Source organism: Carassius auratus, chromosome 22, assembly GCF_003368295.1.
Source record: "Carassius auratus strain Wakin chromosome 22, ASM336829v1, whole genome shotgun sequence".
NCBI lineage: Eukaryota > Metazoa > Chordata > Actinopteri > Cypriniformes > Cyprinidae > Carassius > Carassius auratus.
Genome location: NC_039264.1, coordinates 9,254,310 through 9,279,664, shown reverse-complemented (window position 1 = coordinate 9,279,664; position 25,355 = coordinate 9,254,310). Strand labels below are relative to the sequence as shown.

General features: G+C 38.8%; 3 protein-coding genes across 5 annotated transcripts in view; 1 reads left to right on the top strand and 2 right to left on the bottom strand.

Annotated features, from left to right (window-relative positions):
* Positions 1 to 12,404, top strand: part of LOC113039628 (rab GTPase-activating protein 1-like) — an 87,969-nt gene extending 75,565 nt beyond the window's left edge. Inside the window, exons 1-8 of one of the 2 annotated variants that reach the window (XM_026197586.1) lie at positions 1,839 to 2,066; positions 6,231 to 6,323; positions 8,051 to 8,161; positions 8,236 to 8,340; positions 8,427 to 8,510; positions 10,076 to 10,147; positions 10,227 to 10,424; positions 10,932 to 12,404. In XM_026197586.1, the coding sequence (XP_026053371.1) occupies positions 1,956 to 2,066; positions 6,231 to 6,323; positions 8,051 to 8,161; positions 8,236 to 8,340; positions 8,427 to 8,510; positions 10,076 to 10,147; positions 10,227 to 10,424; positions 10,932 to 11,066 (909 nt within the window). In that variant the 5' untranslated portion in view covers positions 1,839 to 1,955 and the 3' untranslated portion in view covers positions 11,067 to 12,404. Of the gene's footprint in view, positions 1 to 1,838; positions 2,067 to 6,230; positions 6,324 to 8,050; positions 8,162 to 8,235; positions 8,341 to 8,426; positions 8,511 to 10,075; positions 10,148 to 10,226; positions 10,425 to 10,931 lie in introns of those variants that run through there. The other variant, XM_026197585.1, reaches the window with a different exon arrangement.
* A 1,795-nt stretch (positions 12,405 to 14,199) lies between these two features.
* Positions 14,200 to 17,332, bottom strand: LOC113039624 (interferon-induced protein 44-like). 2 transcript variants are annotated; one of them, XM_026197580.1, is made up of 10 exons: positions 17,187 to 17,332; positions 16,972 to 17,062; positions 16,795 to 16,835; positions 15,985 to 16,496; positions 15,818 to 15,872; positions 15,542 to 15,737; positions 15,291 to 15,443; positions 15,040 to 15,211; positions 14,851 to 14,951; positions 14,200 to 14,775 (listed from the first exon to the last, which is right to left on the bottom strand). In XM_026197580.1, exons 3-10 carry the CDS (start codon positions 16,815 to 16,817, stop codon positions 14,593 to 14,595), a joined length of 1,395 nt encoding a protein of 464 aa, XP_026053365.1. In that variant the 5' UTR covers positions 16,818 to 16,835; positions 16,972 to 17,062; positions 17,187 to 17,332; the 3' UTR covers positions 14,200 to 14,592. The 2 variants fall into 2 exon arrangements, with proteins under 2 accessions (XP_026053365.1, XP_026053364.1); XM_026197579.1 differs by lacking the exon at positions 17,187 to 17,332 and having other exon boundaries at positions 16,972 to 17,177.
* A 4,668-nt stretch (positions 17,333 to 22,000) lies between these two features.
* Positions 22,001 to 25,126, bottom strand: LOC113039625 (interferon-induced protein 44-like). Its single transcript, XM_026197581.1, has 9 exons — positions 24,726 to 25,126; positions 24,340 to 24,378; positions 23,732 to 24,251; positions 23,589 to 23,643; positions 23,304 to 23,499; positions 23,072 to 23,224; positions 22,797 to 22,968; positions 22,569 to 22,669; positions 22,001 to 22,493 (listed from the first exon to the last, which is right to left on the bottom strand). Exons 2-9 carry the CDS (start codon positions 24,346 to 24,348, stop codon positions 22,308 to 22,310), a joined length of 1,392 nt encoding a protein of 463 aa, XP_026053366.1. The 5' UTR covers positions 24,349 to 24,378; positions 24,726 to 25,126; the 3' UTR covers positions 22,001 to 22,307.
* Between the last annotated feature and the right edge of the window lie 229 nt (positions 25,127 to 25,355).

Genomic DNA, 25,355 nt, shown 5'->3' with positions numbered 1-25,355 from the left:
ACTTGAAAAGTCCTATCATTTTTTTATTTATATGCGGTTTAATGCTTGATGATTGTGTTATTTTACATATGCTATCACGTGTTTCTGCTTCTTCTTCTTAACTGCATGTTGATCCAGACATTCAATAGTTTCAGAAGATGTGTAATATCATCTCCTACCAAACACCAGTGAGAACGCAGAAAGACAGAAAATAACATCAGTGGCACAGAAAGAGTTAAACATCTGGACACATTCCGGCTACTACAGTTTGGAGGCAAAACATGCTGGCATCATAAAAATAACCTTTTTTATACATGTATGTAGTATGGCCCAACCGTTTTTTTGTTGTTGTTGTCTTTGTTTTCCTTTAAGTCAAACAGTATCTCATGCATTCTGTTATGTTCTCGATTCACCGAGACTGGACAGAGAACCATGCATTTGTCAGAATTTAGGACCCAGCGAAAGAGAAATTCGAAACCAGAGAGAAACCAGCACCTGAGTGAGGTGATGTTACAGGTGCATTCATCAGCAAGTCCACAAAAAGAGAGCAGCTTCGTTTTATGCTGGAGTCATGTATCTTTAAGGTCATTATCCTTCGGTTTTCATTTGTATGGCACTTTCAACTCTCTATCATCCATACCCACGTCCATGCACCCTTGATCCACGTCTCTTCCACACCCTAATGAGAAGGATGGGTTAATACCTGCAATAAATATATAACGAAAACGTCCAAACGTCCCCAGCATCTGCGTTGACCACGCCCCAGTGTTGCCCGTGTGCATATGAGTACTTAGTAACACTTTCCTCTTTATCTCCTGCAAACAAAAGGGAATTACAGACAGGAGAGTAGATCAATCAGGTATTTCATCCAAAATGAGCGCAGGAGTGGGCGAATAAAGACGTTTAGCCTGCCATTCAAGCTCAAAAGGGATATTTTTATCCTCGCCGTCTCCAGTCTTGCTGGCTTCTAGAGGATTCTGTCTTTTGGGATGTCGAGTGGATGTGTTTTATGAGACGGCTGAGAGGGAGGAGACTATGTAGCAAGGACAGGAAGCCGTATCTCCATATCAGACCTGGAAACACACACACACACACACACACAGAGAGAGACCGTGAAGCTGTGCACAGATTACTTCTGCCACCCGTGATCCCAGCCGTTTCCAATCACATGTGCAAGAAGAGGAAACTCTAAGAGGTTTTTGCTATTTGAAATGGTGAATTTAAAGAGGATCAAGTCGCCGGGTAATAAGCTTACAGTGTGATGGAATTCACAGGCACCTGCGCGCGTCGAAAGCACAAGCCGTACGAACTTGCCCCGTTGGCGGATTACGAGCCGAATTCCAAATTTCACATCCTCTTGATATTGAAAGAGGAGTTAATCGAAAGGAGACGTGCTTTGAGAGTGGAAACGGCTTTTGGAGAACTCCGGCCATCCAGAGTCTTCGGATGTCTGCGTTGGGATACCTAATAAACCAAGGCTTCGTTACTCTTGGGAGGCCTGATGAGAAGATAAAGAAGATCAAACGAGTGCCACCAGGGGAGTTAGAAGACCCCGTTGTGGTTTGTCTGACAAACCCAAACTTCCCCTGCCTCTTCAACCTTTTCCGCTTGTCTCGCTCGACATATTTCCAGCGGTAACCAGCGCTACCCATGAGACCGTGGCGATAAGAGCCGTCACAACCTTGCAGTTCACAGAGCGTTGTCTTTTTTGCAGAACTGAGCAGGATATACACGATCCTTGGAAGACAGAACCAGAGAGAGAGAGAGAGAGCGTGTTCCTCTGTGGTCCTTCCCCCCCTGCGTTTATTTCCCGCCTCAAGGGGCCGGCTCTCATCCGTAAAGAAACTTGTCTACTGGTCCCGGTCTCGGCAGACTTGTCAGCTCTCTCTCCTCCTCCCTCCATCCCTCCCTCCCTCCCTTGTTTCTCGGCGCTCACCTGTGTCTGGCTCGGTGCTCCTCGCAGAAACTTGGCCAAGATGATGCAGGAAGTGTCGATAACGGTGGCTTACGACGCTCATGTCATCAATCAGATAAACGAGGAGGATTTCTTGGCCAGTCTGGTGGCCGATTCCAAACCTAGACCGGTGGTAAGTCTCACTCAAATGGCTGTTTTCACCTTCAGGAGACGACAGGAACGTGCTCTAGTCTTGTTGTAGAGCCTTTTTCCTCCCAGGCTGTGAGAAATGTCCTGTAATGAAATTACAAGGCTGTACAATTATCCCCATTATGTCCTTATTCCAAGGAATGCAGACTTGGAAATACTGTGTGTGTCATGAACATGGTCTTCAGGAGCAAGCGATTGGTTGTCAACCTAATGCAATTTTGCATGTCATGACTCTTTTTTTTTTTCCCCTCAAGTAGGTGTTTTGAATACTCAGAAGAGCCTAGCGACTTGAATATTCAAACGCACTGGTTTAACTAATCCGATGAATCGAAACAAAGCTTTGCCTTTGCTGTAAAAGAGTTGTGTGGCAATTTTTTAATCACTCGTACTTCTGATGTTGTGACGTGTCTTAGTTTGTGTGGATTCGCGTTTGTCGATGTGAATGGAAAGATCGTCTACTCATTCATAACCATGTAGGTGTTTTGTGTTTATACAAAAACCTCATTTACACCAACCACGTTTGAGGCGAAACCTACCGAAATCAACTTTCCGTGTGCATATGACTGTCAGTGTTAAAGCAAATGAGTGTTGTGTTGAGAGCTTGACTGTCGGTTGTGCCATTTCAACACGTCATTTTGTGGTCTGTGGCTACACAGCACATCCGGACTAAGCGTTCGTTTAACATCTCTTCTTCTAATGATGCCTGGCCTCTTATCTGCGCCACTGACTGTCAGATTAATAGACTGATGCTTGTTCTGCGTTGCTCCTCCTGTTTTGTGTAAAAAAAAAACTCTAAGACTTCAGTATTAAACCTTAACGCATTTTTAATTTTCCACGATTTAAGGGGTTTTTTTTTCAAATGGAAAAAAATGTAAATATAAAACAGTATTTCTGGGGGAAAAAAGGTATAAAATAAATTTGTTAGAGATCCTTTTGATTTAAAAAATGTTTATTAAACCATTAAAATTGAATCCAGAAAATTAATGGAAAACATCGAATTTGGCTAAAGAAAAGAAAACAGTATTTCAGAAAGAAAAAAAATGTAACATTTCATAGGGCCTTAAAATGTTTATATTTGTTAAACTTTTAATAAAATGCTGTTAAATTGTAAATTGTTTTTTATTTTTTATTATTATTAAAAAGATTAAATTCAACCACTAAAACAGAGTTTGGAAAAATGGAAATGGAAAAGCTGAACCTAGACTAATTAAAAACGAAGAAGAAAAATGTAGTTTTGTTTAAAAAAAAAAAAAAAAAGTAAGTACATTTCATCACAGGTGGCTGTTCAAAGTGTTTTTTCAAAGAAGGAAAAGTCTGCTTACCCAAGAGCAAGCTTTTGCCTTGTCACCGTTACAATTGCTTTTGCAAAAACAAGCCTCCAGTACCATTGACACTTCAGTGAGAACACAAATTGTGTGACGGTTTCTCACTCCGATGACCCTCATCCAGAGGTCAGAGGTCAAACCCACTGAACGAAACTCAACAATGAGCTGCTGTTTTGAAGCTCTGATGCCGTTACAGATAAGAGGGAAGGTCTTTTTGAGACCTGAAATTACTTTCTCAAGTGAGAACACTGTTGATATGATTCAAATTCAGATGAAGCAGCAAATTATGAGAGGCTTTATGAGGACTGATCCCAGACCTGCTGAATGAAGACCGTAATAAACAAAATGAAGAGATCGCACTGGACATGAGTGCTACGCTTTCAGAGGCTCCTTGAGACAGTTTTGGGTTTCCCTTATTTGTTGTTGAGGACACTTAGGAAGGTCTTGTGTCAGATTTGTTTTTAAAGTTTATAGTACTGCACAGTGTTGTCTGTTGATTATATCCTTACCAAATATGTGGAAAAACAGTGTCGGTGTTTTTATATTTATTAATACATATTTAAGCAATTAAATTTATTTATTACATTTAAATAAAACACAATAAGTAAGTTGTATTGTAATGATGCAGTGTAGCATTTGCATGGATTTTAATTAGTTGATGTTCACTTTTAAACATTACTTTGACATTTTTTGGGATACTGCAAATTAAGAATTTTTAAAATGCTTATTAAAAATATTATTTTAAGTTATTGTTATTTTAAGAAGTGTTCTACCCTATTGATACACGTAATAAAAAAAAAAATATATATATATATATATATATATATATATATATATATATATATATATATATATATATATATATATATTAATATATATATATATTAATATATATATAATTTTTTTTTTCTGTATGAATATTTGAATACGCAATACACCAAAGTAAAGATCAGAGCCTCTACTTTTAAACAAAAAATGTTTTATTCTAGCTTAAAGCATTCCTTTTTTTTTTTATCAAGACTTGAATATAGGAAGGTTTCATAAAAATGTATAGTTTTGAGAAAAGTTCAAAGCATAAATGCAGTAAAGCTTCCATCAACACCTCCAAAGCTTGCACAGACCGGAGCAACATTTTACTCCATAACATTATGCAATTTTCATTTACAGGTGCTGGTCATATAATTAGAATATCATCAAAAAGTTGATTTCACTAATTCCATTCAAAATGTGAAACTTGTATATTGTACTCATTCATTACACACAGACCGCACCCTGGAGAGGATTGTGAAACAAAACCATTAAAAAATGTGGGGGAGACTCACAAAGAGTGGACTGCAGCTGGAGTCGGTGCTTCAAGAACCACTACGCACAGACGTATGCAAGACATGGGTTTCAGCTGTCATATTCCTTCTGTCAAGCCACTCTTGAACAACAGACAGCGTCAGAAGCGGCTAAAGACAAAAAGGACTGGACTGCTGCTGAGTGGTCCAAAGTTATGTTCTCTGAGGAAAGTAATCAGGGTCCCAGAGTCTGGAGGAAGAGAGGAGAGGCACACAATCCACGTTGCTTGAGGTCCAGTGTAAAGTTTCCACAGTCTGTGATGGTTTGGGGTGGCATGTCATCTGCTGGTGTTGGTCCACTGTGTTTTCTGAGGTCCAAGGGAAAAGCAGCCGTAAAGCAGGAAGTTTTAGAGCACTTCATGCTTCCTGCTGCTGACCAACTTTATGGAGATGCAGATTTAATTTTCCAACAGGACTTGGCACCTGCACACAGTGCCAAAGCTACCAGTACCTGGTTTAAGGTCCATGGTATCCCTGTTCTTAATTGGCTCTCAAACTCTTCTGACCTTAACCCCATAGAAAATCTATGGGGTATTGTGAAGAGGAAGATGTGATATCCCAGACCCAAGAATGCAGAAGAGCTGAAGGCCACTATAAGAGCAACCTGGGATCTCATAAAACCTGAGCAGCGCCACAGATTGATCGACTCCATGCCACGGCGCATTACTGCAGTAATTCAGGCAAAAGGAGCTCAAACTAAGTACTGAGTGCTGTACATGCTCATACTTTTCATGTTCATAATTTTTCAGTTGGCCAAGATTGCTAAAAATCCTTTCTTTTGTATTGGTCTTAAGTAATATTGTAATTTTCTGAGATACTGAATTTGGGATTTTCCTTAGTTGTCAGTTATAATCATCAAAATTAAAAGAAATAAACATTTGAAATATATCAGTCTGTGTGTAATGAATGAATATGATATACAAGTTTCACTTTTTGAATGGAATTAGTGAAATAAATCACTTTGTTGATGAAATTCTAATTATATGACCAGCACCTGTATATGCTGTCTATTGCTGATGATCGTATTATTTTTAATACTTTTGTTCAGGAGGTTTTTGTACTCATTCAGAAGATGTGTAATAGTGTCCATGAGTGTATAACAGTGAAAACACGAAAAGCCGTAAAAACTTGTCAATGGCAGGGAAGCGTTGTCTTCTAAAAGACGAGATAACTTGTCAATGGCAGGGAAAGATTGAATACGTTTAACACATTTTATACTATATAATACTAATTATATAATAATTTCATTTTTATGCATTTTTATCATTTGTAAAATGGATAATATATGTAATGGAAAATTTTGTACATAATATCAGAATTAAATGTTTAATTTACTTTGAAAAAAAACAAATATTTGCCCTTTGTCTTTTTGTTGTTCTTTGTTTCTTACAGTATGACGCATAATGAATTTACATTCTTGTTATACTGGTGTGCATTTTTTCAAACCTGATGCCGAATTCTCTGATTTGCTGTTTTCCTCAGGTGCCAACAAAGAAGCTGAAGAAGTTTGAGAAGGAGTATCAGTGTCTGAGAGAGAGTCAGCTGCAGCAGGAAGACCCTATAGACAGATACCAGGTAAGCCAGACCCTGATTGAGCTCCACCTCCTCTGATCCTCCTCGATCCTCCTGCATTCATCTTCATCTCACTCTGTCTCAGTTCAGGACTGTGTAGCGGGCCGCACTGGAAACCACAGACTCTGTTCGGCACAGGGAAAGAGCCAAACGCTCGCTCGTTTTGTACGCCTGTTATTTATACAAATAATTGTATTTATTTTTTACGTTTTTTATAAAGTGCAAAAGGAGTCTTATGTTTACATTAACCGAAATGTTTTTTGCATTTATTGAATGTATTATAGTTTACATATTTTTAGCTTTATGTTGTTAATATGGAAAAAATCTAATAAAATGTGAAACTCTAAACAATCTTTGACATTTGAATGGAAATACAAACCATCATGCAATGTTGAAAAGCTAGCCATACTACAGGAAGCTCCATTACTTCCTTGCTGTCACTTCCTGCTTACCCTCTCCCTCACTCAACCGACTAACCAATGAGATTCCTTTACTTACTCATTTAACCAATGAGCTGTGGCGGGGGGTGGAGCATGGGGGGGTGCTGTTGTATTTGAAGGGGAAGGCCTCTGCGGTTCTTGTTCTGGTGGGTGTTGTGTTGACTGTGGTTGGGTCTTCAGTGCAGGTAAGCATTCAACCCACCAGCGCTCATCAGCTACTAACCTCTGCCTGCCTGTGTGTGTGTGTGTGTGTGTGTGTGTGTGTGTGTGTGTGTGTGTGTGTGTGTGTGTGTGTGTGTGTTAGAAATGATCAAGTCTTTCCGTCTGACATCAGCTGCTTGGCACAGCCTAACCAGCAATGTGTGTATGTGTGTGTTTGTAAATGGAAGTCAGATGACCGCTTTCCTCTTCCTGATAAGGAAATGTGTGTCATGTGAGGCGGTGGGAGACTCCCTGTGACAACGGCTACTCTCTAATCAGGCAACGCAGAGTGACACTGCAGTCACTGAGTGTTGTTTCTCAAGACTGGATGTGAAATACTGGTCTTAGATCAGCTTGTGATCTCCAAGTGTCTTTACATATGGCTCCTAGTTGCCTGTAGTGTCATTTTTTGTAGTAAATGTGCAGCTTTTTTGGTGTTTTCTGGATGGAGTGGGCTGTCTGGTAAAAAATGAATTGTGGGGAATGTTTTTTTTTTATATATTTATAATTCAAATGATTATTTTTTTTAATTTAACACAAAAAAATGCATGATTTCATCCAATTTCTGCAAAATTTTGCAGAGGCAGAAAGCATATTTCACTTTTCTTTTTAATTATTATTTCCTAATATTTTCTCTCTATTATCATTATCATAATCTCTTATGTTATAAACATTTTACTATTATCTTTATTTATTATTTATATTACATTATGTGTTTTTATTACTGTTAATAACGTTTAATTTTGTAATTATGTAAATGCTCTCAATGTAAACGCTCTCAGTGCTGACACAAAAAAAATTATAATCACACTTGGTTAGTACACAGTGTAAGTGCAACTCAAAAAATATGAAAAAAATGTAATGAAAGTAGATTTTTTTTTACATTTTGACATTTTTAGTTTTTGCTTTTATTTGTGTTGGGTTTACACTGTGATCTAGACATTTGTTGTGCTTACATGTTAGTGCTTGGGAAATTTGAGTCTGTAGCTTGTGCAAAGCTAGCCCTGCAGTCTTTTCAGTCTCCGTCTGTAAATCTGCACGGCGTCCCCACCATAAGGTTATAAAGGAAGTGCCTATGTGTCTTTGCAGAGAGAGAACCGGCGGTTGCAGGAGGCCAGCATGCGTCTGGAGCAGGAGAACGATGATCTCGCCCATGAACTGGTGACCAGTAAGATAGCACTGAGGAACGACCTGGACCAGGTATTTTCTACACTAGTTAACACATGTTCAGCTTTTGTTTAAACCTTGTGTGTTAATAAGCATTGCGTTTTCAGGTTGAGGACAAAGCTGATGTTTTAAACAAGGAACTGCTCAACACTAAACAACGCCTGGTGGAGACCGAGGAGGAGAAGAGAAGACAAGAGGAGGAGACGGCACAGGTAACGAGAACCAAGGACTCAAAAGGTCTCTGACACTCTAATCAATTTCACTGCTATGGAGTTGTACAGTGTTTTTTTCTTTTCAGCTGAAGGAAGTGTTCAGAAGAGAGCTGGAGAAAGCCGAATTAGAGATCAAGAAGACCACAGCCATCATAGCAGAGTATAAACAGGTATGTCTGAGCATCCCGCATAAATCAAAAGTCTCATAATCCTCAAAATCAACCCCACGTGCTTACTTCAGGACAGGATTATTACACTGTAAATATAGACTCTGTATTGCCAAAAGCATCGGGATACCCCTTTTAATGAAGACGTTTGTCTACTTTAGTCTTTTCTTTGAGTATAAATTTTAATGTTTAAGCTTATAATGATATTCCAGGGAATATCATTTTAAAACTAATTTTATAGCAACCGTCGAATGGGATCCTATTCTATTCTAACATGACAACGCCCCTTTGTTTAAGGCAAGGTTCAAAAAGAAAAGATCGATTCAGTCAATGTGGAAGAACTTGACTGGTCTGCAGAAAGCAATGTCATAATCCCAGCTGAACACCTCTGGTGTGACTTTGAATGCATAACTTAAGCCAAAAACTTGAGGGTTTAAAGCTGCTGTAGGTAACTTTTGTAAAAATATATTTTTTACGTATTTATTAAACCTGTCATTATGTCCTGACAGTAGAATATGAGACAGATAATCTGTGAAAAAATCAAGCTCCTCTGGCTCCTCCCAGTGGTCCTATTGCCATTTGCAGAAACTCCATCGCTCCCGGTAAAAAAACAACCAATCAGAGCTGCGGTCCGTAACTTTGTTTGTGTTCAAAATGTAGAAAAATGTATATAATAAGCGAGTACACCATGAATCCATTTTCCAAACCGTGTTTTTAGCTTGTCCTGAATCACTAGGGTGCACCTATAATAAGTGTTTATATTCGGACTATTTTAGATTGCTTCGGGGGTACCGCGGCGGAGTAACCCAGTACCTTTGTGATTCTTCATAGACATAAACAGAGAGAAGTAGTTCCGGCTACGATGTTCTTCCGCAACACGCAAGCAGTTCTGTTTATTAACCGTTACAGCGTCAAAAGTTACCTACCGCAGCTTTAATTGTCATATGACCTACACCAACTCCTCCAATGCCACACCGCCATCTAGTAGTTAAAAAAATACATTGAGTAAATCATAAACCAAGGGACCAAATTAGTAAATCATAAAACAAGGGAACAAATTGGTAAATCGTGCACACAATTTAGTAAACCAAGGGAACGAATTAGTCAATCAAGCGCATGACTTACAGTAATAAACCAAGTGAACGAATTTGTAAATCGTAAACCAAGGGATCAAATTAGTAAATTGTAAAACAAGGGAACAAATTAGTAAATTGTAAAACAAGGGAACAAATTAGTAAATCGTGTGCAAAATTTAGTAAACCAAGGGAACGAATTAGTAAATTATAAAACAAAGGAACAGCTTTGTAAATTTTGCGCACAATTAAATCAAAGGAACGAATTAGTAAATCGTGAGCAGGATTTAGTGAACCGCCGGAACAAATTGAATCTTGAGCACGATTTCCTACTTCTTTTCACAGCATTTCATTTGTGGTGCTCTGTATATCACCAAAAAAAAAAATACTGACACTAACTAAAAAATATAAACTAATTTAAACTAATACTATTTATAATAATATCTCACTGATACTAATGTAACTGCTTCAAATTGTATTTCCTGTTTGCATTAGATATGTTCCCAGTTAAGTACGAGACTGGAGAAACAACAGGCATCCACGAAAGAGGAACTGGATATTGTTAAAGTGAGTAAATCATCTCTGCATAATTTTATATGGCACGTTGAGCTGTGACCATCAGCATATGTTGTTGTTGTTCTTCCAGGCTAAAGTGATGGCATGTGAGCGCTGTAGGGAAGTGTTCAGCAAAGACGGACCCCTGCAGATCCCGGCAGTGAGTCAGGACAACCGGGACACAGACCTGGACGAGGAGAAGGACTCGCTGAAGGCTCAGCTCCGAGAGCTAGAACTGGAGCTGGCGCAAACCAAACTCCAGCTGGTGGAGGCCAAGTGCAAGATCCAGGTAAGACGTCACGGCATATAAAACAGCATAGTGCTGGAGACTTACAGATGCTACTTCAGCTAATTATCAGCTCATCGGCAGCAGGTCAAAACCAACAACCTTTTGTGAACGTTTACAAATTTACAGTATATGCTATGCTTTTTAAACGTATAGTTAGGTCAGTGTTAAAGGGAAATTTGTGACTAGCTGCTAGTAATTTGCTCTCTACACTAACTAATACTAGTTTACAATGAATATATGTGACTCTGGACCTCTTAAGTGTCAGTTTGTCAAATTGAGATGTAATTTATAAATAAGCTTTCCATTGATGTACATTGAGTACTATTTACGTCGAGTACTTTTTTTAATCTTGTACTGGTAAAGACTTTATTCTAAAAATGTTTTTTTTTTTTTTTGTAAATGACCTACTTGTAGTATCTTAGCAAACAAATGAGTTGTATATTTTAATACGCTTTTTACAGCTATGTCACCGTTACTTTAATGTTGTTTGTTCATGTACTGCACCAGGAGCTGGAGCATCAGAGGGGTGTTTTGATGACTGAGGTCCAAGCTGCCAAAAACTCCTGGTTCAGTAAAACACTGGGCTCCCTCAAGAATTCAGCCAGTAACCAGTCACCCTCCTCACCCAAAGAGGGCCAGTAGGACTCGCCAAGGGCTTAAAACCAGAGGGTAGAGGAGTGTGACCCTTCTACTTGGCCAATCGGAGTCGAAAACAAGCTGTAATAAACACTACTAGCAACACAACATGGCAATGCAGTATTCCCTCACATGGACTAATGAACTACTTCCACATACATTTAACAGTCTGTTATGATTTCCTTTAGCTTGTGATGCCACCTATTGGACAGTAGCAGTACTACGGTCATAATTGTTACATTTACCCATGTTCATGCAGTTAACCACTTCTGCAATGATTTGTTTTGTTAGTCAATTCTAGCATGCCAGTACATAAACTTTGACCTTTATCTGCCAAATCAAAGTTGTTGTTGTTTTTTCTAAGAGGGAATACTGCATTCTGCTAACACTTAAAAGTAAAAAAGTCATTTTGTTTTTCTTTATATAAATAATAAATGTAACCGTTTTGTCATATAAATGTGTATAACTAAATGTCGATTTTTATTATTGAGCTTGTACAGTTCTAAAAGAAAAGTGTTGTATTATTTTTTACGATTTTGAATATGAATGTGCTCTTTATAAATGTCAAATGCAGAAAAGCACAGACAAATTGGCCATGTGTCACATGACATTCCCTCCGTCCGTTTTCACAGTTTTAAATGGCTGTAGACTGTTTGGGGATCTGTTTCGCTGTGAGCAGATCACATGATTTATCAGCCGACGCAGACCTTGATGTTGTGGCCACACAATATTGACCTGCTCAAGTTGCACATACTGCTTGTTTTAAGCAACTGGGTGAAGGATGCCATGCAGAAATCAAGAATATGTCAATGTGTCTCTCTTATTTTTTAATGAAAGAAGTAAACCAGGTTGCAGAGATATAGCTATCGTTGAGATCAGTGTGACTTCAAAGCCATATGGAGTCAATCTGCGTTTAAATTTTTCTTCTGCTATTTGTTAGAATGTCCATGTTACTAACTTCCCTTTATGTGTTGTATTTCACCAAGGGGAGTGAGATAATCTGCATGGCTCTTATTCACACTAACAAGTCGCCATATTGTGAACATGCTTTTTTTACACTGGTGTTAACAAAAAAAGTTGTTTTGCTTTTTTGAAACTGTGATTTCAAGATGCCAAACTAATTATACTCATTAAGAAAGAGATGTCAGTTTAGTATAAACTAATAGTGCAGTCCTGTGGGTTTCTCGGGGTGGTTACAGGTGTTTTTATATTGTAATCTACAGGACAGAAGACATTGCTTCTGTGCGTCTGGTTTATTGTCGGTTCATCTGTTTCATTGTTCCAGCCTGCTGATGTCATCTGTCTAATAACTACCTGAGATTAAATATCTGGTTCTTGATCCCATGTTTGATTACAAGTCTGATTCAATTGATTCACTCCTTTCGTTGTTTCAATAAAGAGTAATGGTAATTAATTTGTTGACCTGTCTAATATTTCTTTGCTGTTTTTGGTAGTTTTAATATATATTAAAAATATATATTTATTTGTATTATTCCGTCTGGTCCACTAATGTGTTATTTCATTTCATGGCCTATGCTTACTTGATTTACGTTATTTACGTTCATTTACGCATTACGTTAAGTGTTTCCCGCGTAAGGTACTTTGTGTTGTACGTTGCCATGACGTTCACACGCACACAAAACTGCTACGATCATAGACATCATGGCTACGATGATACCTCCGACGCCGTGAAATTAATGTTGAATATTAATAATGTACGTAAACCCATGAGGTAAGAAAAAATGTATAGCATATTCATGTATCTTAAAACTTCTGGTTACATGAGCCTAAGCTCTTTTCAATAACGTCTATGCAAAATAGCGTTGCCAGCTGTTCCGTGTAACGTAGCCTAATACGGAATGCAGTTTGTCCTGTATTCGCAGGCATATGCCGTATGGCCATCTAGACCATACAAATAATTAATCAATCATTCTTTTTGCAAACATCATTGTTTGAATTGCTAACGTGGCCACTGAAGGAAGGCTTTAAGACCTTGCAGAATGGACGCCCCCACTTCCCTCGAGCTAACGGCAATCTAACACCATCTGCGTTTTGGTTTTTGCCAAACCCGTTTGGGTGAATGCAAAGCGAGTGATTATTGGTCATAAGCACAACATCCAGCTAGGCAAGAATAATGCAATCTACCCGAGGAAGGACGTCTTTCAGTATTGAAAGTCAATGTTGTTTAATAGAGACACAAAATTACACATTTTAAAAATTGTAACTTGCATATTCCCAAACCTATATCTCATTAATATTTAAGAACAAATTCAAGCACCAAAAGCAGCCCACACACTCCCAAGATTTCTTTAATTGAAAAAAATAATAGTTTTCATGAAATCATAGGATATGGTTGCAATAACATTTTAGTGAACAATTTTAAATGTCATTAAAAAAAATGCTTTATTGATTGAAGTTTCATAAAAGTTAAGTTGCTATCCTTTAAAAATGTTATGCCATACTGTAGCCTATGTAATTTCACAGTATATTCACCTAGGCTAAATTACTTACTGCACCACTTATATATTTTACCTTACTGTACCACGAGGTAAAATATATTCAGGCCAATGCTTTGTGTATAACATGCGTGACATTTTTTGTATGACATTAAACTTTATTTTTAGAATAATTGTACATGGGTTAAGCAAAATAAATGTGATTATTTCTGACAATGTTTTATACATATAACTGTAGAAACGGAAATGACACACTGTGGTACAGAACAAATATTTTCTGTCCCTTATTTTCTGATAAAGAATCACACTCGTCCCTTATTTTCATTTTCTGAAGCGAAAAAACTTTCTTTGGTCTTCCAAAAGAGGACACAACTAGAAATCAGTGGTTAAGTTGTATTTACAACACTGTTCCAGAACAGTTCAACCCAAATATTCAGATGTGTGCAGCTCATTTTATGGAGTACTATTTTTCTGAACCTGCAAAGTAGGCTACAATGCGGTCTACACACAAAGGCTGATGATTCAAACGTTAGTTCTGAGCAGTGTAGAGTACAGCTTGTTGTCTGTCATTTCTCCGATTACAAATGCAGACATGGAACCTGGTTTTGTGTTTACACTGCGGGATACGTAATATGTGTAAAAAAAAAAAAGTAATTATGTCCCCACTGGACAAATGCCTTGTTTGTAATGGGTTTTATTCAGCCAAAAACAACGTACTAGACAGCTGGCCAATCAGAGCACACCTCGCTTTTCAGACCGATGAGCTTTGTAAAAATCAATACATTTCAGAAGGCGGGGCATAGAGGAGTAAAATAACGTACATTTTGTGGAAAATAATGTGTTTTTAACACTGATCTATATATATAACTGTTAACAGTGCATGTTAACAGTTTTTAGTACCACCCACTCACCATTATATTATTACTTTTAAAGCAGTTTGGTTGCTTAATTATTGCCACAATAAGTAACTAACAGATTTGACTACAGTTGTTACAGATTACCATCAAATTACTTAATTGACCATAACCATATTTTCTACTACATTCTAGTCTCAACTGAAACCACATTACCCAAATCTATATATTGTCCTCCATTTGACCAGCATCATCCAGATAGTCGTCTGCGAAGTTGAGCATCTGCTGCAGAGCGGTGAGCAGCAGGACGTCACAGTTGAGCTCCAGCTCCAGCTCCTGACTGTAGTTCTTCACCGGTAACACACAAGACACCGGCACACCCAACCCAGAGCTCACCTCCTGCACCTGCAGACACAAAACAACATCTCCCTCACTCGGAGTCCTGTAGATACAGACATCTGATCATGTGACCGCTCTCACCTTCGACTTGATGTAGGAACTGACATAAACACTTTGAAGATTTTCCTCCACTAGAGGACATGCTTCATCTACTTTTGTCATCAAGACGATCTGAGCGATGCCTGAAATAGTAGAGGGATGTTTTTCGTTGCGTCACATGCAGACCTACCTTTTATCAATCACAAGATTGGTGTAAATATGTTCAATCACCCCGTGAGTTCACTTTTCTGCGTATGGAAGCCAGTTTTTCCTGTAGTTTGTCAGACATGAGGGAGATTTTGGTGGCATCTATCACATACACTACACAGTGGATCTTCTCCTGAAGAGATGCAGGTCTGGAGGACTTCTGCTCATCAGGTTGAAATGGTGTTGTGGGATTGAACTGAATCAAGAGGATTTAGTATGAAACAAACATAGTTCATACTTCAACCTTCATTCATTTTGGAGATGAGTGCTCTTACTTTATAGCGGTCAGGTATGTGTCCTTGAAGAATGCTGCTGATGTCCTCAATGTCCAGTCCTGCACCTGTTTGCTCCTCGAGTCCCATGGTGTCACACAACACAAAAGGCAATGGTTTTCCCTCACGGCCGTCATTCACTGGATATGTGCGAAACTACCAACCAAGAAGAGAATCAGTTAAAGACCTGAAGTTATCAAGAGACAACGCTTGAACTCTTACTGGAACCTCTATGAAAGCTGTTGAATCTGTACCTGTGTGGTGAGGCTAGTGCCTGCAGATCCTGATATGGCTTTGCTGGTAATGCGGCCCATGAAGATGGAGTTGATGGAGTTGAAGAAACTGGATTTTCCAGCTCCTACAGGACCGATCATTAGGATTTGGACTCGACTCACAGATGCCATCACAGGTTTATGGTTCCTGATCGTTTCCATGAGCTCATCTTTTCGCCTACAACAGAGATCGCAATTTTATAGGTGAATATCAAATTACAATGAGCAAGCGAAACCAGAACCTGAGTAGAAACATACTCCGCTGTCCACAGAACATTCCTCCAAGGTTTCCCCTCAGTACTGACTTGAGAGCCTGCATAGCAAATAATAAATACAATATTAACAATAACGTTTAGGGTAAATTACGCAAACAACCTAAAACTTCTTGTACTATTAAGTTTAAAAAAATCTAGCAATTGGCTTACTTTGCTCCACTTTGTACACCTCACATTCACTCAATTGAGTGTCGTTCCCATACATTGTTGTGGTATTAACACTGAATGCATTGCCTCCCGAGTTATACACAACTGGTTGGTTGTTGTAGCAAAAGTACAGCTGTTGACCAAAGTTGGGCACTCCAGCATCATCAACACGTGCATAATTTCCACTGTTAATTTTGATGCAAATGGGGATCTTGCCCTGAAAACTGAACACGAATATGTCCTCATCAGTAATGTACTGCCCGCTCTGAGCATAATCCACACTAGTGTATCCACCAAAGATGTAGCCTGAACGGTTGTAGGCTACGAGTAAAGTGGGACCCTGACGGTCACATCTCTGGTGGAAGGCAGAAGCTTGATATCCATGAACTGAAGCTTTGTAGAGAAGACTCAGTTCCACATTCCCCAGCAAAGCACGGAGCCGCTTACTTTTCTCTTCTGTTAAATCAGAAGTGAGGGACTCCACAGTACCATCCCTCACTTGCCTTTTTTGCCGCCTTGAAGACAAAAAACATGCAAATACAAATATAAACTTGAGCTTCACTCACAAACAGTAAATTTTTGTGACCTATTATTCTTTTTTTAATGCAGTGTTTATGTGCTCAGTACATTCATCGAGCTCATATCTATTGCGGGAAAAAAGACCAAATCAATATTTTTCTTTTATTTATGAGAACTATACAAGACCAAAATTTTCTGAAGGTTACATTCTTTATATAGTGACCATTGGTAAAATCTGCCTCCTTTCCTTGTTTGATTCTCTAAGGCTCAGTTAAGTTTTATTTTTATACTTACATTTCTTTAAAGCTTGCTTTCATTGTTTCTGTGAACTGCCACTGCACAAAGAGTTATATGAATTGACAGATCGAAATACATTCACTGTACATCATAATCTCCAAACACTAAACAATAACAAATTACAATATTTGTATGTAATATTTTATGCTCTTATAATACGCATACGTAACTCACCTTTCGCAGAGCACTTGCTGTGAAAATGCTTCACTTGTTCTCAGAATGTTACACCCAAGACAAACCTGTTCTGTCAAGTTCCTTCATTCATCTGATACAAGAATGTTTTTAGCATTAAAATTGATCACCCTTTAATGAACTGTCAAGTCTCTAAAACACAAAATATGTTGAAGGAGATGAAAAACTATACTTTTGGTCAGAACAAACACAAGTACCTGTTGGTTGTGTGGGAAACGCCCATTGACTCCACACCTGGCTTTGTGTCTGACAAACAGGTTCTCCTTGCTCAGACACTAGGAACTAATCATAGTGAACACCAGGGGTCTCTATGTGTGGCACATACTGTATGTTTCAGTTGTGTATTGATAACTGTTTCAACTAAAATGTTAAAATATACATGAAGAACGCTGTCCGTTGGACAGTATAATATATACAGGTGCTGGTCATATAATTAGAATATCATCACTAATTCCATTAAAATTGAAACTTGTATATTAAATTCATTCATTACACACAGACTGATATATTTCAAATGTTTATTTCTTTTGATGATTATTACTGGCAACTAAGGAAAATCCCAAATTCAGTATCTCAGAAATTTTGAATATTACTTAAGACCAATACAAAGAAAGGATTTTTCGAAATCTTGGCCAACTGAAAAGTATTTTACAGCAATTTACTAACAAAATATTTACATACTAAATAGAAAATACAAAAAAAAAAGAAAAAGAAAGAAAAGCATCATTTTAGAGGCCTCCAGGGTGATACAGTAACACCTTGTCATATTTAATTGCAATCAGCAAGCCATACAGAATTGATTTTCATAATGTTTACTTTTAAATGTAAGGAGTAACTAATTCCAAAAATGGATTTCTTCCATGGAAAGGTCTGCATTTCTTTTAGAACAGTATGACAGTCCTACTTTGTAATATTGATCTTACAGCATTTTCGCAATAAAGTCTCAATAAATAAATGCAATTTGAGTAATACACCAATTTTCTGGCTTAAGATACATTATCATGCAGAGATAGAAGATAAGCCACCTACATCCTATTCAAAGACAATATGGACGCAGCTCAGCAAAGCTTTTAAAAAAACGTTGTCCTCCATTTGACCAGCATCATCCAGATAGTCATCTGGGAAGTTGAGCATCTGCTGTTTTTCATATGAACTTGAAGTTTTTCCTGTAGTTTGTCAGACATGAAGGAAATTTTGGTGGCGTCTATCACATACACCACACAGTGGATCTTCTCCTGAAGAGATGCAGGACTGGAGGACATTTGCTTATCAGGTTGAAACGTTACTACAGGGTTGAACTAGAAAGGGATGAACCAAACCATCTCTACTTAAACCTTTGTTCATTTTGGAGATGAGTGCTCTTACTTTATAGTGGTCAGGTACGTGTCCTTGAAGAATGCTGCTGAAGTCCTCAATATCCAGTCCTGCACCTGATTGCTCCTCGAGTCCCATGGTGTCACACAACACAAATGGTTGTTTTATAGTACACACCAAGGAAGGTCCTGAAGTCCTGCTGAATCTGTACCTGCACAGTTAGACTAGTGCCTGCAGATCTTGACATGGCTTTGTTGATCACATGACCAGTGAAGGTGGAGTTTAAGAAAATGGATTTTCCAGCTTCAGGACCGATCATTAGGATTCGGACACGACACAGACCTCATCAGGGGTTCGTGGTTCCTGATTATTTCCATGAGCTCTGCTCTTCGACTACAAAGCAGAATCGGACTTTATATCAGATTGTTATATTACATTTTCAAAAGAGAAATAACCAAAACAGGAAATAGTGGAAACACACTCAGCTGTCCACAGAACATTTCTCCAGTTTCTCATCTGCAATGACCTGAGGCTGTAGGAAGTGTATTTAAAAAAAGAACATTTGCTATGTTGTTTGATATATAGTTGGACATTCTATACATTGTTTTATTGCTGTCTTTGACATTTTTTATATTCACTGTGTAAAACACATGAAGTGGTAAATACTTCCTGATTGTTTACTTACCATCTTCTACTTTGTACACCCCCCATTCAGTCAGCTGAGTGTCATTTCCATACAGTGTTGCAGGATTAAAACTGATTGTTTTATTACTACATTCTCTATCATAGTATTTGTTCCTTTCTTGACTATAAACAGCTGGTTGGTTGTTGTAGCAAAAGTACAACTGTTGGCCAAAGGTTGGCCCTTTAGCATCAATCATAACGTGTGTTACATTCACTGTTAACTTTGATGTAAATGGGGATCTTGCCATGAACACTGGACAGGAAAACATGTCAGTTACATATGTAACCAGGGTTCCCTGAATAGGGAACGAGATGCAGTGGTGACAACATCACTGAATGGGAACACCTCTTTGTGAGATGAGTGTCATATACCTGTCTGAAGCCCTGTACTATTCCGCCAATCCTATTGGCCAAATAGCACTTGGCATCACCTTATGTATGCGTAAGCATAGTATACCTGCATGCCGCGGGCCTCTTTGCTCAGATTACATGATACTAAGGAAACTCCATCAAGGTACGGAACGGCCCAAACCACAGCATCTCGTTCCCTATTCAGGGAACTGTGGTTACATACGTAACCGAGATGTTCCCTTTCATAAGTCATCAACAGTGGCAAATGAACCATAAACATAACATTACAAACAAATTTTATAACTTATAAAACACACAACCTTTTGCGCTGCTAAAGCAATGCTGAGCCACTGGACCTTAGTGTTTTAACATACCATTAAAAATACTACAGACTTTCTCAAGCATTTGTGAGAGCTTGCAGGTTTCCATATACTGACCTGGGATTTCTAAAGACTCGATCCTCTCAAGTCTGCACTCGATGCATCCTCGAGATCAAGAACACATTCGGGCACTTCCATGTGCCCTCTGTACTTGCGTTCTTGAGAATTGGAATTTAACTTCACCGGTTAATGATGACATATAGCGAGAACAAAAGGATGCAAGATCGCTAAATAGCGCGTATTGAGAAAAAGCCATTAACTCACTCCGCTCCAAGGCCACACCCACAGCCTCCATAGATCTGGCTGTGGGTGACAGATCATTCCCTGTGTTTGTGACAGCAAGTTCTGTCTGAGGGGAATATCCCACGGAGAGCCACATAACAGACTGATCGGTTCCGCAAACCATGGCTGAGTGGGGCACCATGGAGCTACCAACAATAGTTGTTCCACTCTGTCCATCTCTATTCTGGATAGCACCGCAGGAACTAGCCGAATCAGAGGAAGAGCATGCACTGGGCCATTAGTGGGCTAGAGTGTCCAGTTCTAGGGGCGATGGGAGGGTATAGGGAGAACCCTAGGTGGCAACACTTAGTCGTACTCGACGCAAATAAGTCCACTTTCGCCTCTCCAAACGTTCGCCATATATAGCTCACCGTTTGGGAATGCAACCTCCATTCCCCTTCCTCCAGGCTCTGTCTCGAGAGCAAATCCGTTCCGAAGTTCAAGTGTCCGGGGAACACTCGGTCTTTTGTTCGTTATCTGGCTGGGTTCGGTGTTCATCTTCAGTTCTCTTTTCACAGCAGTTCAGTCAGTGTACTGTTTGAGTACATGCATTACTCTGGGATATTGGTTTGTTTTAACTCAGAGGGAGTGTCAGCCACATTTAAAAAGTTAACAGCTTAAGTCATTTGTGGATTAATGCATATTGGAAACACGAACCGTTTAAAACGATTCAGTTCGATTTGGTGAACTGGTTCAAAAACATCTGGTTAAGGCTGGTTCACACGGCAGGATAATTAGGCTGATTTTAGCCCCGATTCACCCCTTCCGACAATTTTAGGATTCTCCTGATTATCGTAAAATAATCTGATCAAATATTTCTGCCGTGTGTGGTGTGTTAAGACTGCTCTCCTCTGCTCGGAAGAACGTCGGGACCGCTCCGATCTCAAATCGGGGATATCCAACATGTTGGATTTATTTGGCCCGATTTCTTCTCGTGTGTGGTGTCCCCCAAGGACAAACAATCACGCAGCCTGTGGACTGTGGCGTGTAGCCAATCAGAAAGTGAGGTGACGAGGCGGTGAGTAAGTACCGGGAAACAAAATCAAAACAGCCGGTGTATATAATAACACAAATATAACAAATACAAATAAAGTCGATGGGCATAACTACATCCAAAACTGCAGTCCACCAGAGTACATGGAAACGAACATATGAACGTTTATTTCAACGGTTATTAATCTGTGTTGTACGTAACAAAATTTCTATGAGATAAAAAACAACAAATTTCATATCATGATGTAGCAAGTATAGTCCATGCTCCCGTTGTCTCCATCTCTTTGACCATTGCCTTTTCTTGTTTTTCTTATGTTTTTTTCCGTTAAAAACAAAGCACAAACTATGACCACTGCATCCTCTTCGTCCGCCATGATTGTTTACTCTAAAGTCACGTTTGATCTCGAGGGATTTTGCGAGATTTCCCGTCTTACCTGGGAATGCTCGGGAGTCAAATCGGTTCGTGTGTGATATGTTGATATTGCCGTGTGGCTGCACACCACACACTGAACGACCAAAACTGTTAGACCCGTGATTTTTTATCGCCGTGTGTGGGGTCTCTCAGGTTTGGAAAATCGGCCGACAATTTTAAAATCGTCCCGTGTGAACCAGGCCTTACATTGAATGATTCGTTTGCAAACCGGATATCACAAACTGGTTTGTTTTTAATTCTCTCACAACATATACGCAAAAGAAAATGCTGAATAAAGTCATCGTTTTTGCTATTTCTGGACCAAAATGTATTTTCAAGGCTTCAAAAAATTCTGACCAACCCTCTGATGTCACATGGACTACTTTGATGAGGTTTTTCTTACCTTTCTGGACATGGACAGTAGACCGTACACACAGCTTCAATGGAGGGACTGAGAGCTCTCGGACTAAGTCTAAAATATATTAAACTGTGTTCTGAAGATGAACGGAGGTCTTACGGGTTTGGAACGACATGAGGGTGAGTTATTAATGACATAATTTAGATTTTTGGGCGAACTAACCCTTTAAGTCTTGTTTTGTTTACAGCAGTTACATTGAACCACAATGTATTAAAAGGCGGTAAATTTTTATCAACAAAATATGTTGTACACAAAGGAACAGGAGACCAGGGATGGATGTAACACGTTTTGCTTTAACATATGTTCAATTTAATAACTCGTGTCTTTCTGTAATGAAATATTTATATTTTACAAAATGTCCAAACTTTTTAGCTTATAGAAACAAAGAAATATACTACAACTGAACATCATGCAATCATTCATTAGCACTCAAACAAAAAACTGAGTTAACAGGCTCAAAAGAAAATTTTCCACCAGAGGCAACTTATAGGAAGTCGTGCTCCACTCGACCAGCATCATCCAGATAGTCGTCTGCGAAGTTGAGCATCTGCTGCAGAGCGGTGAGCAGCAGCACGTCACAGTTGAGCTCCAGCTCCAGCTCCTGACTGTAGTTCTTCACCGGTAACACACAAGACACCGGCACACCCAACCCAGAGCTCACCTCCTGCACCTGCAGACACAAAACAACATCTCCCTCACTCGGAGTCCTGTAGATACAGACATCTGATCATGTGACCGCTCTCACCTTCGACTTGATGTAGGAACTGACATAAACACTTTGAAGATCCTTCTGGACATGAGGACATGCTTCATCTATTTTCGTCATCAAAACGATCTGAGGGATGCCTACCAGATAGTATACCAATATAAAACACTTTACATTCATTTAGCAGATAGTTTTATCCAAAGCAATTTACAAACTGAAATGTTAATTCTCAGATTATAGATCAATGGTAGTATAATTTTAGTTTACTTTGCAAGTTCACTTTTCTGCGTATGGAAGCCAGTTTTTCCTGTAGTTTGTCAGACATGAGGGAGATTTTGGTGGCATCTATCACATACACCACACAGTGGATCTTCTCCTGAAGAGATGCAGGTGTGTAGACCCTTCGCTCATTGTGTTGAAACGGTACCATGGGGTTGAACTTAAATTTAGAGAAATGTAGAGAAGGACAACCATTCATTAAACTAATCATAATCATACACAAAGCCATTTTGGAGATGCATGAACCATCTTAATGCTCTTACTTTATAGCGGTCAGGTATGTGTCCTTGAAGAATGCTGCTGATGTCCTCAATGTCCAGTCCTGCACCTGATTGCTCCTCGAGTCCCATGGTGTCACACAACACAAATGGCAACGGCTTTCCCTCATGATGGTCAACAACTGGGTATGTGCGAAACTAAAAGAAATAACAGTTACAAACAAAGACAGGTCTTGACATCCCAGAAAAAAACTTTGTTTTCCTTTTAAATCTGTACCTGTGTGGTGAGACTAGTGCCTGCAGATCCTGACATGGCTTTGCTGGTAATGCGGCCCATGAAGATGGAGTTGATGGAGTTGAAGAAACTGGATTTTCCAGCTCCTACAGGACCGATCATTAGGATTCGGGCACGACTCACAGACGGCATCACAGGTTTATGGTTCCTGATCAATCCCATGAGCTCTGCTCTTCGACTACAACATGGAGCAAACCAATTGTGTGAGATCATCCTATGAAATCAGCAACAGTGGACAAGGAAAACAATATTTAAATTGAAACATACTTAGCTGTCCACAGAACATTCCTCCACTGCTTGTTTATGGCACTGCTCTGAGGGACTGGCAATCAAAATTATTATGAATTCATACCATGCATATTAGATTGTATAATCAATCACATGAATCCTTTTCTGAAGACTTGACTTACTCTGCTTCACTTTATACACCTCACATTCAGTCAGCTGAGTGTCGTTCCCATACATTGTCACCGTATTAACACTGAATGCACTCCCTCTGTGATTTAACACAACTGGCTGGTTCTTGTAGCAAAAGTACAGCTGTTGACCAAAGTTGGGCCCTCCAGCGTCATCGTAACGTGCAAAATGTCCACTGTTAATTTTGATGCACACAGGGATCTTGCCTTGAAAGCTGAACAGGAAAGCTTCCTGATCGGTAACATACTGCCCGCTTCGAGCATAATCCACACTAGTGTATCCACCAAAGATGTAGCCTGAACGGTTGTAGGCTACAAGTAAAGTGGGACCCTGACGGTCACATCTCTGGTGGAAAGCAGAAGCTTTATATCCATGAACTGAAGCTTTGTAGAGAAGAGACAGTTTCACAGTCCCCAGCAAAGCACGGAGCCGCTTACATTTCTCTTCTGGTAATTTGCAAGTGATGGGAGCAACCTTGGACACTTGAGATCCAAATACAAAAGACTGATACATCTTTGAAAGATAAAAAAAAATAAAAATTATTTATTACACTGTGTTGAGACCTTGTGGTGTGAATATGGAAATCATCAAGTTTACTCACCAATTCCATCGTAAAATGCTCTTGGCTCAGTAAACCAAACTAAATGTATTCCATAGAAAGAGGTGACACGATTTATAAGCAGCACGTGTATAGCGTCTGGTCATGTGATTGCAACATGGCGGTTCGCCCAATGTAATATATAAGTATTTCACATTTTATTTCACGTGTATTGGTGTGAGTTTACCATCTCGTATTGTAAAATACGGGTTATTTATTCGTGAAAAACGTTTAGACTAATTAAGTAAAAATTACCAAGTGAACGATCAAATAATTTTGACGTTTGAAATTAATAGCATTTTTGCGTGTAACTTCAACCACTTCGTCCAACGTTAAATACAATGTGAAATACTTTTATATTTCTTTAATATGTCGACTCTGTAGCTTACCTTTCACAGTCCAATTTCTCTGTCAAAGAAATAATGAATGCACTCGTTTAAGGATGGTGGACAGTGGCCATCTAGTTACTGCGACCAAGACCTGACAAACGCTGCCTATGGATGCATTTCAACGTGCGCGCGCGCGTGTGTGTGTTATGAATTAATGATAATATTTCTATTACTTATATTACAAATTGTGATGTGTTTATGGTTAATTAGAATAAATAGTTTTAAATTCCAATGCAAAGGCAAATTAGAGATTTTTTTTGGTCGAAAAAAAATAAATCATTTTCATTTGTAATGCTATGTTCTGTACCTGTATGGCTTTTTAATAAATATACATGTATCTGTTTCTCAAAAGAGTATTGCAGGTCATACCTGCTTTTTAAGTTTTGAATTTGAATAAATATTTTTATGTAATTAAACACTATTTTTTTTTTTTAAATCGGAAATTAATAACTTAAATCCTTTTTTAATTTTTATTAATAATCGTGTAAGTATAATATTAACAGATGGAAGCAAATATTGAATATAAGACAAAAAAAGTTTAAAATGGTGCTAAAAAAGGCATTCAAATGCGTTCAGTGAAAGTAGCTATTGTCTTTTCTGTGCATATAGCAGGGTTCATATTGAAAATCT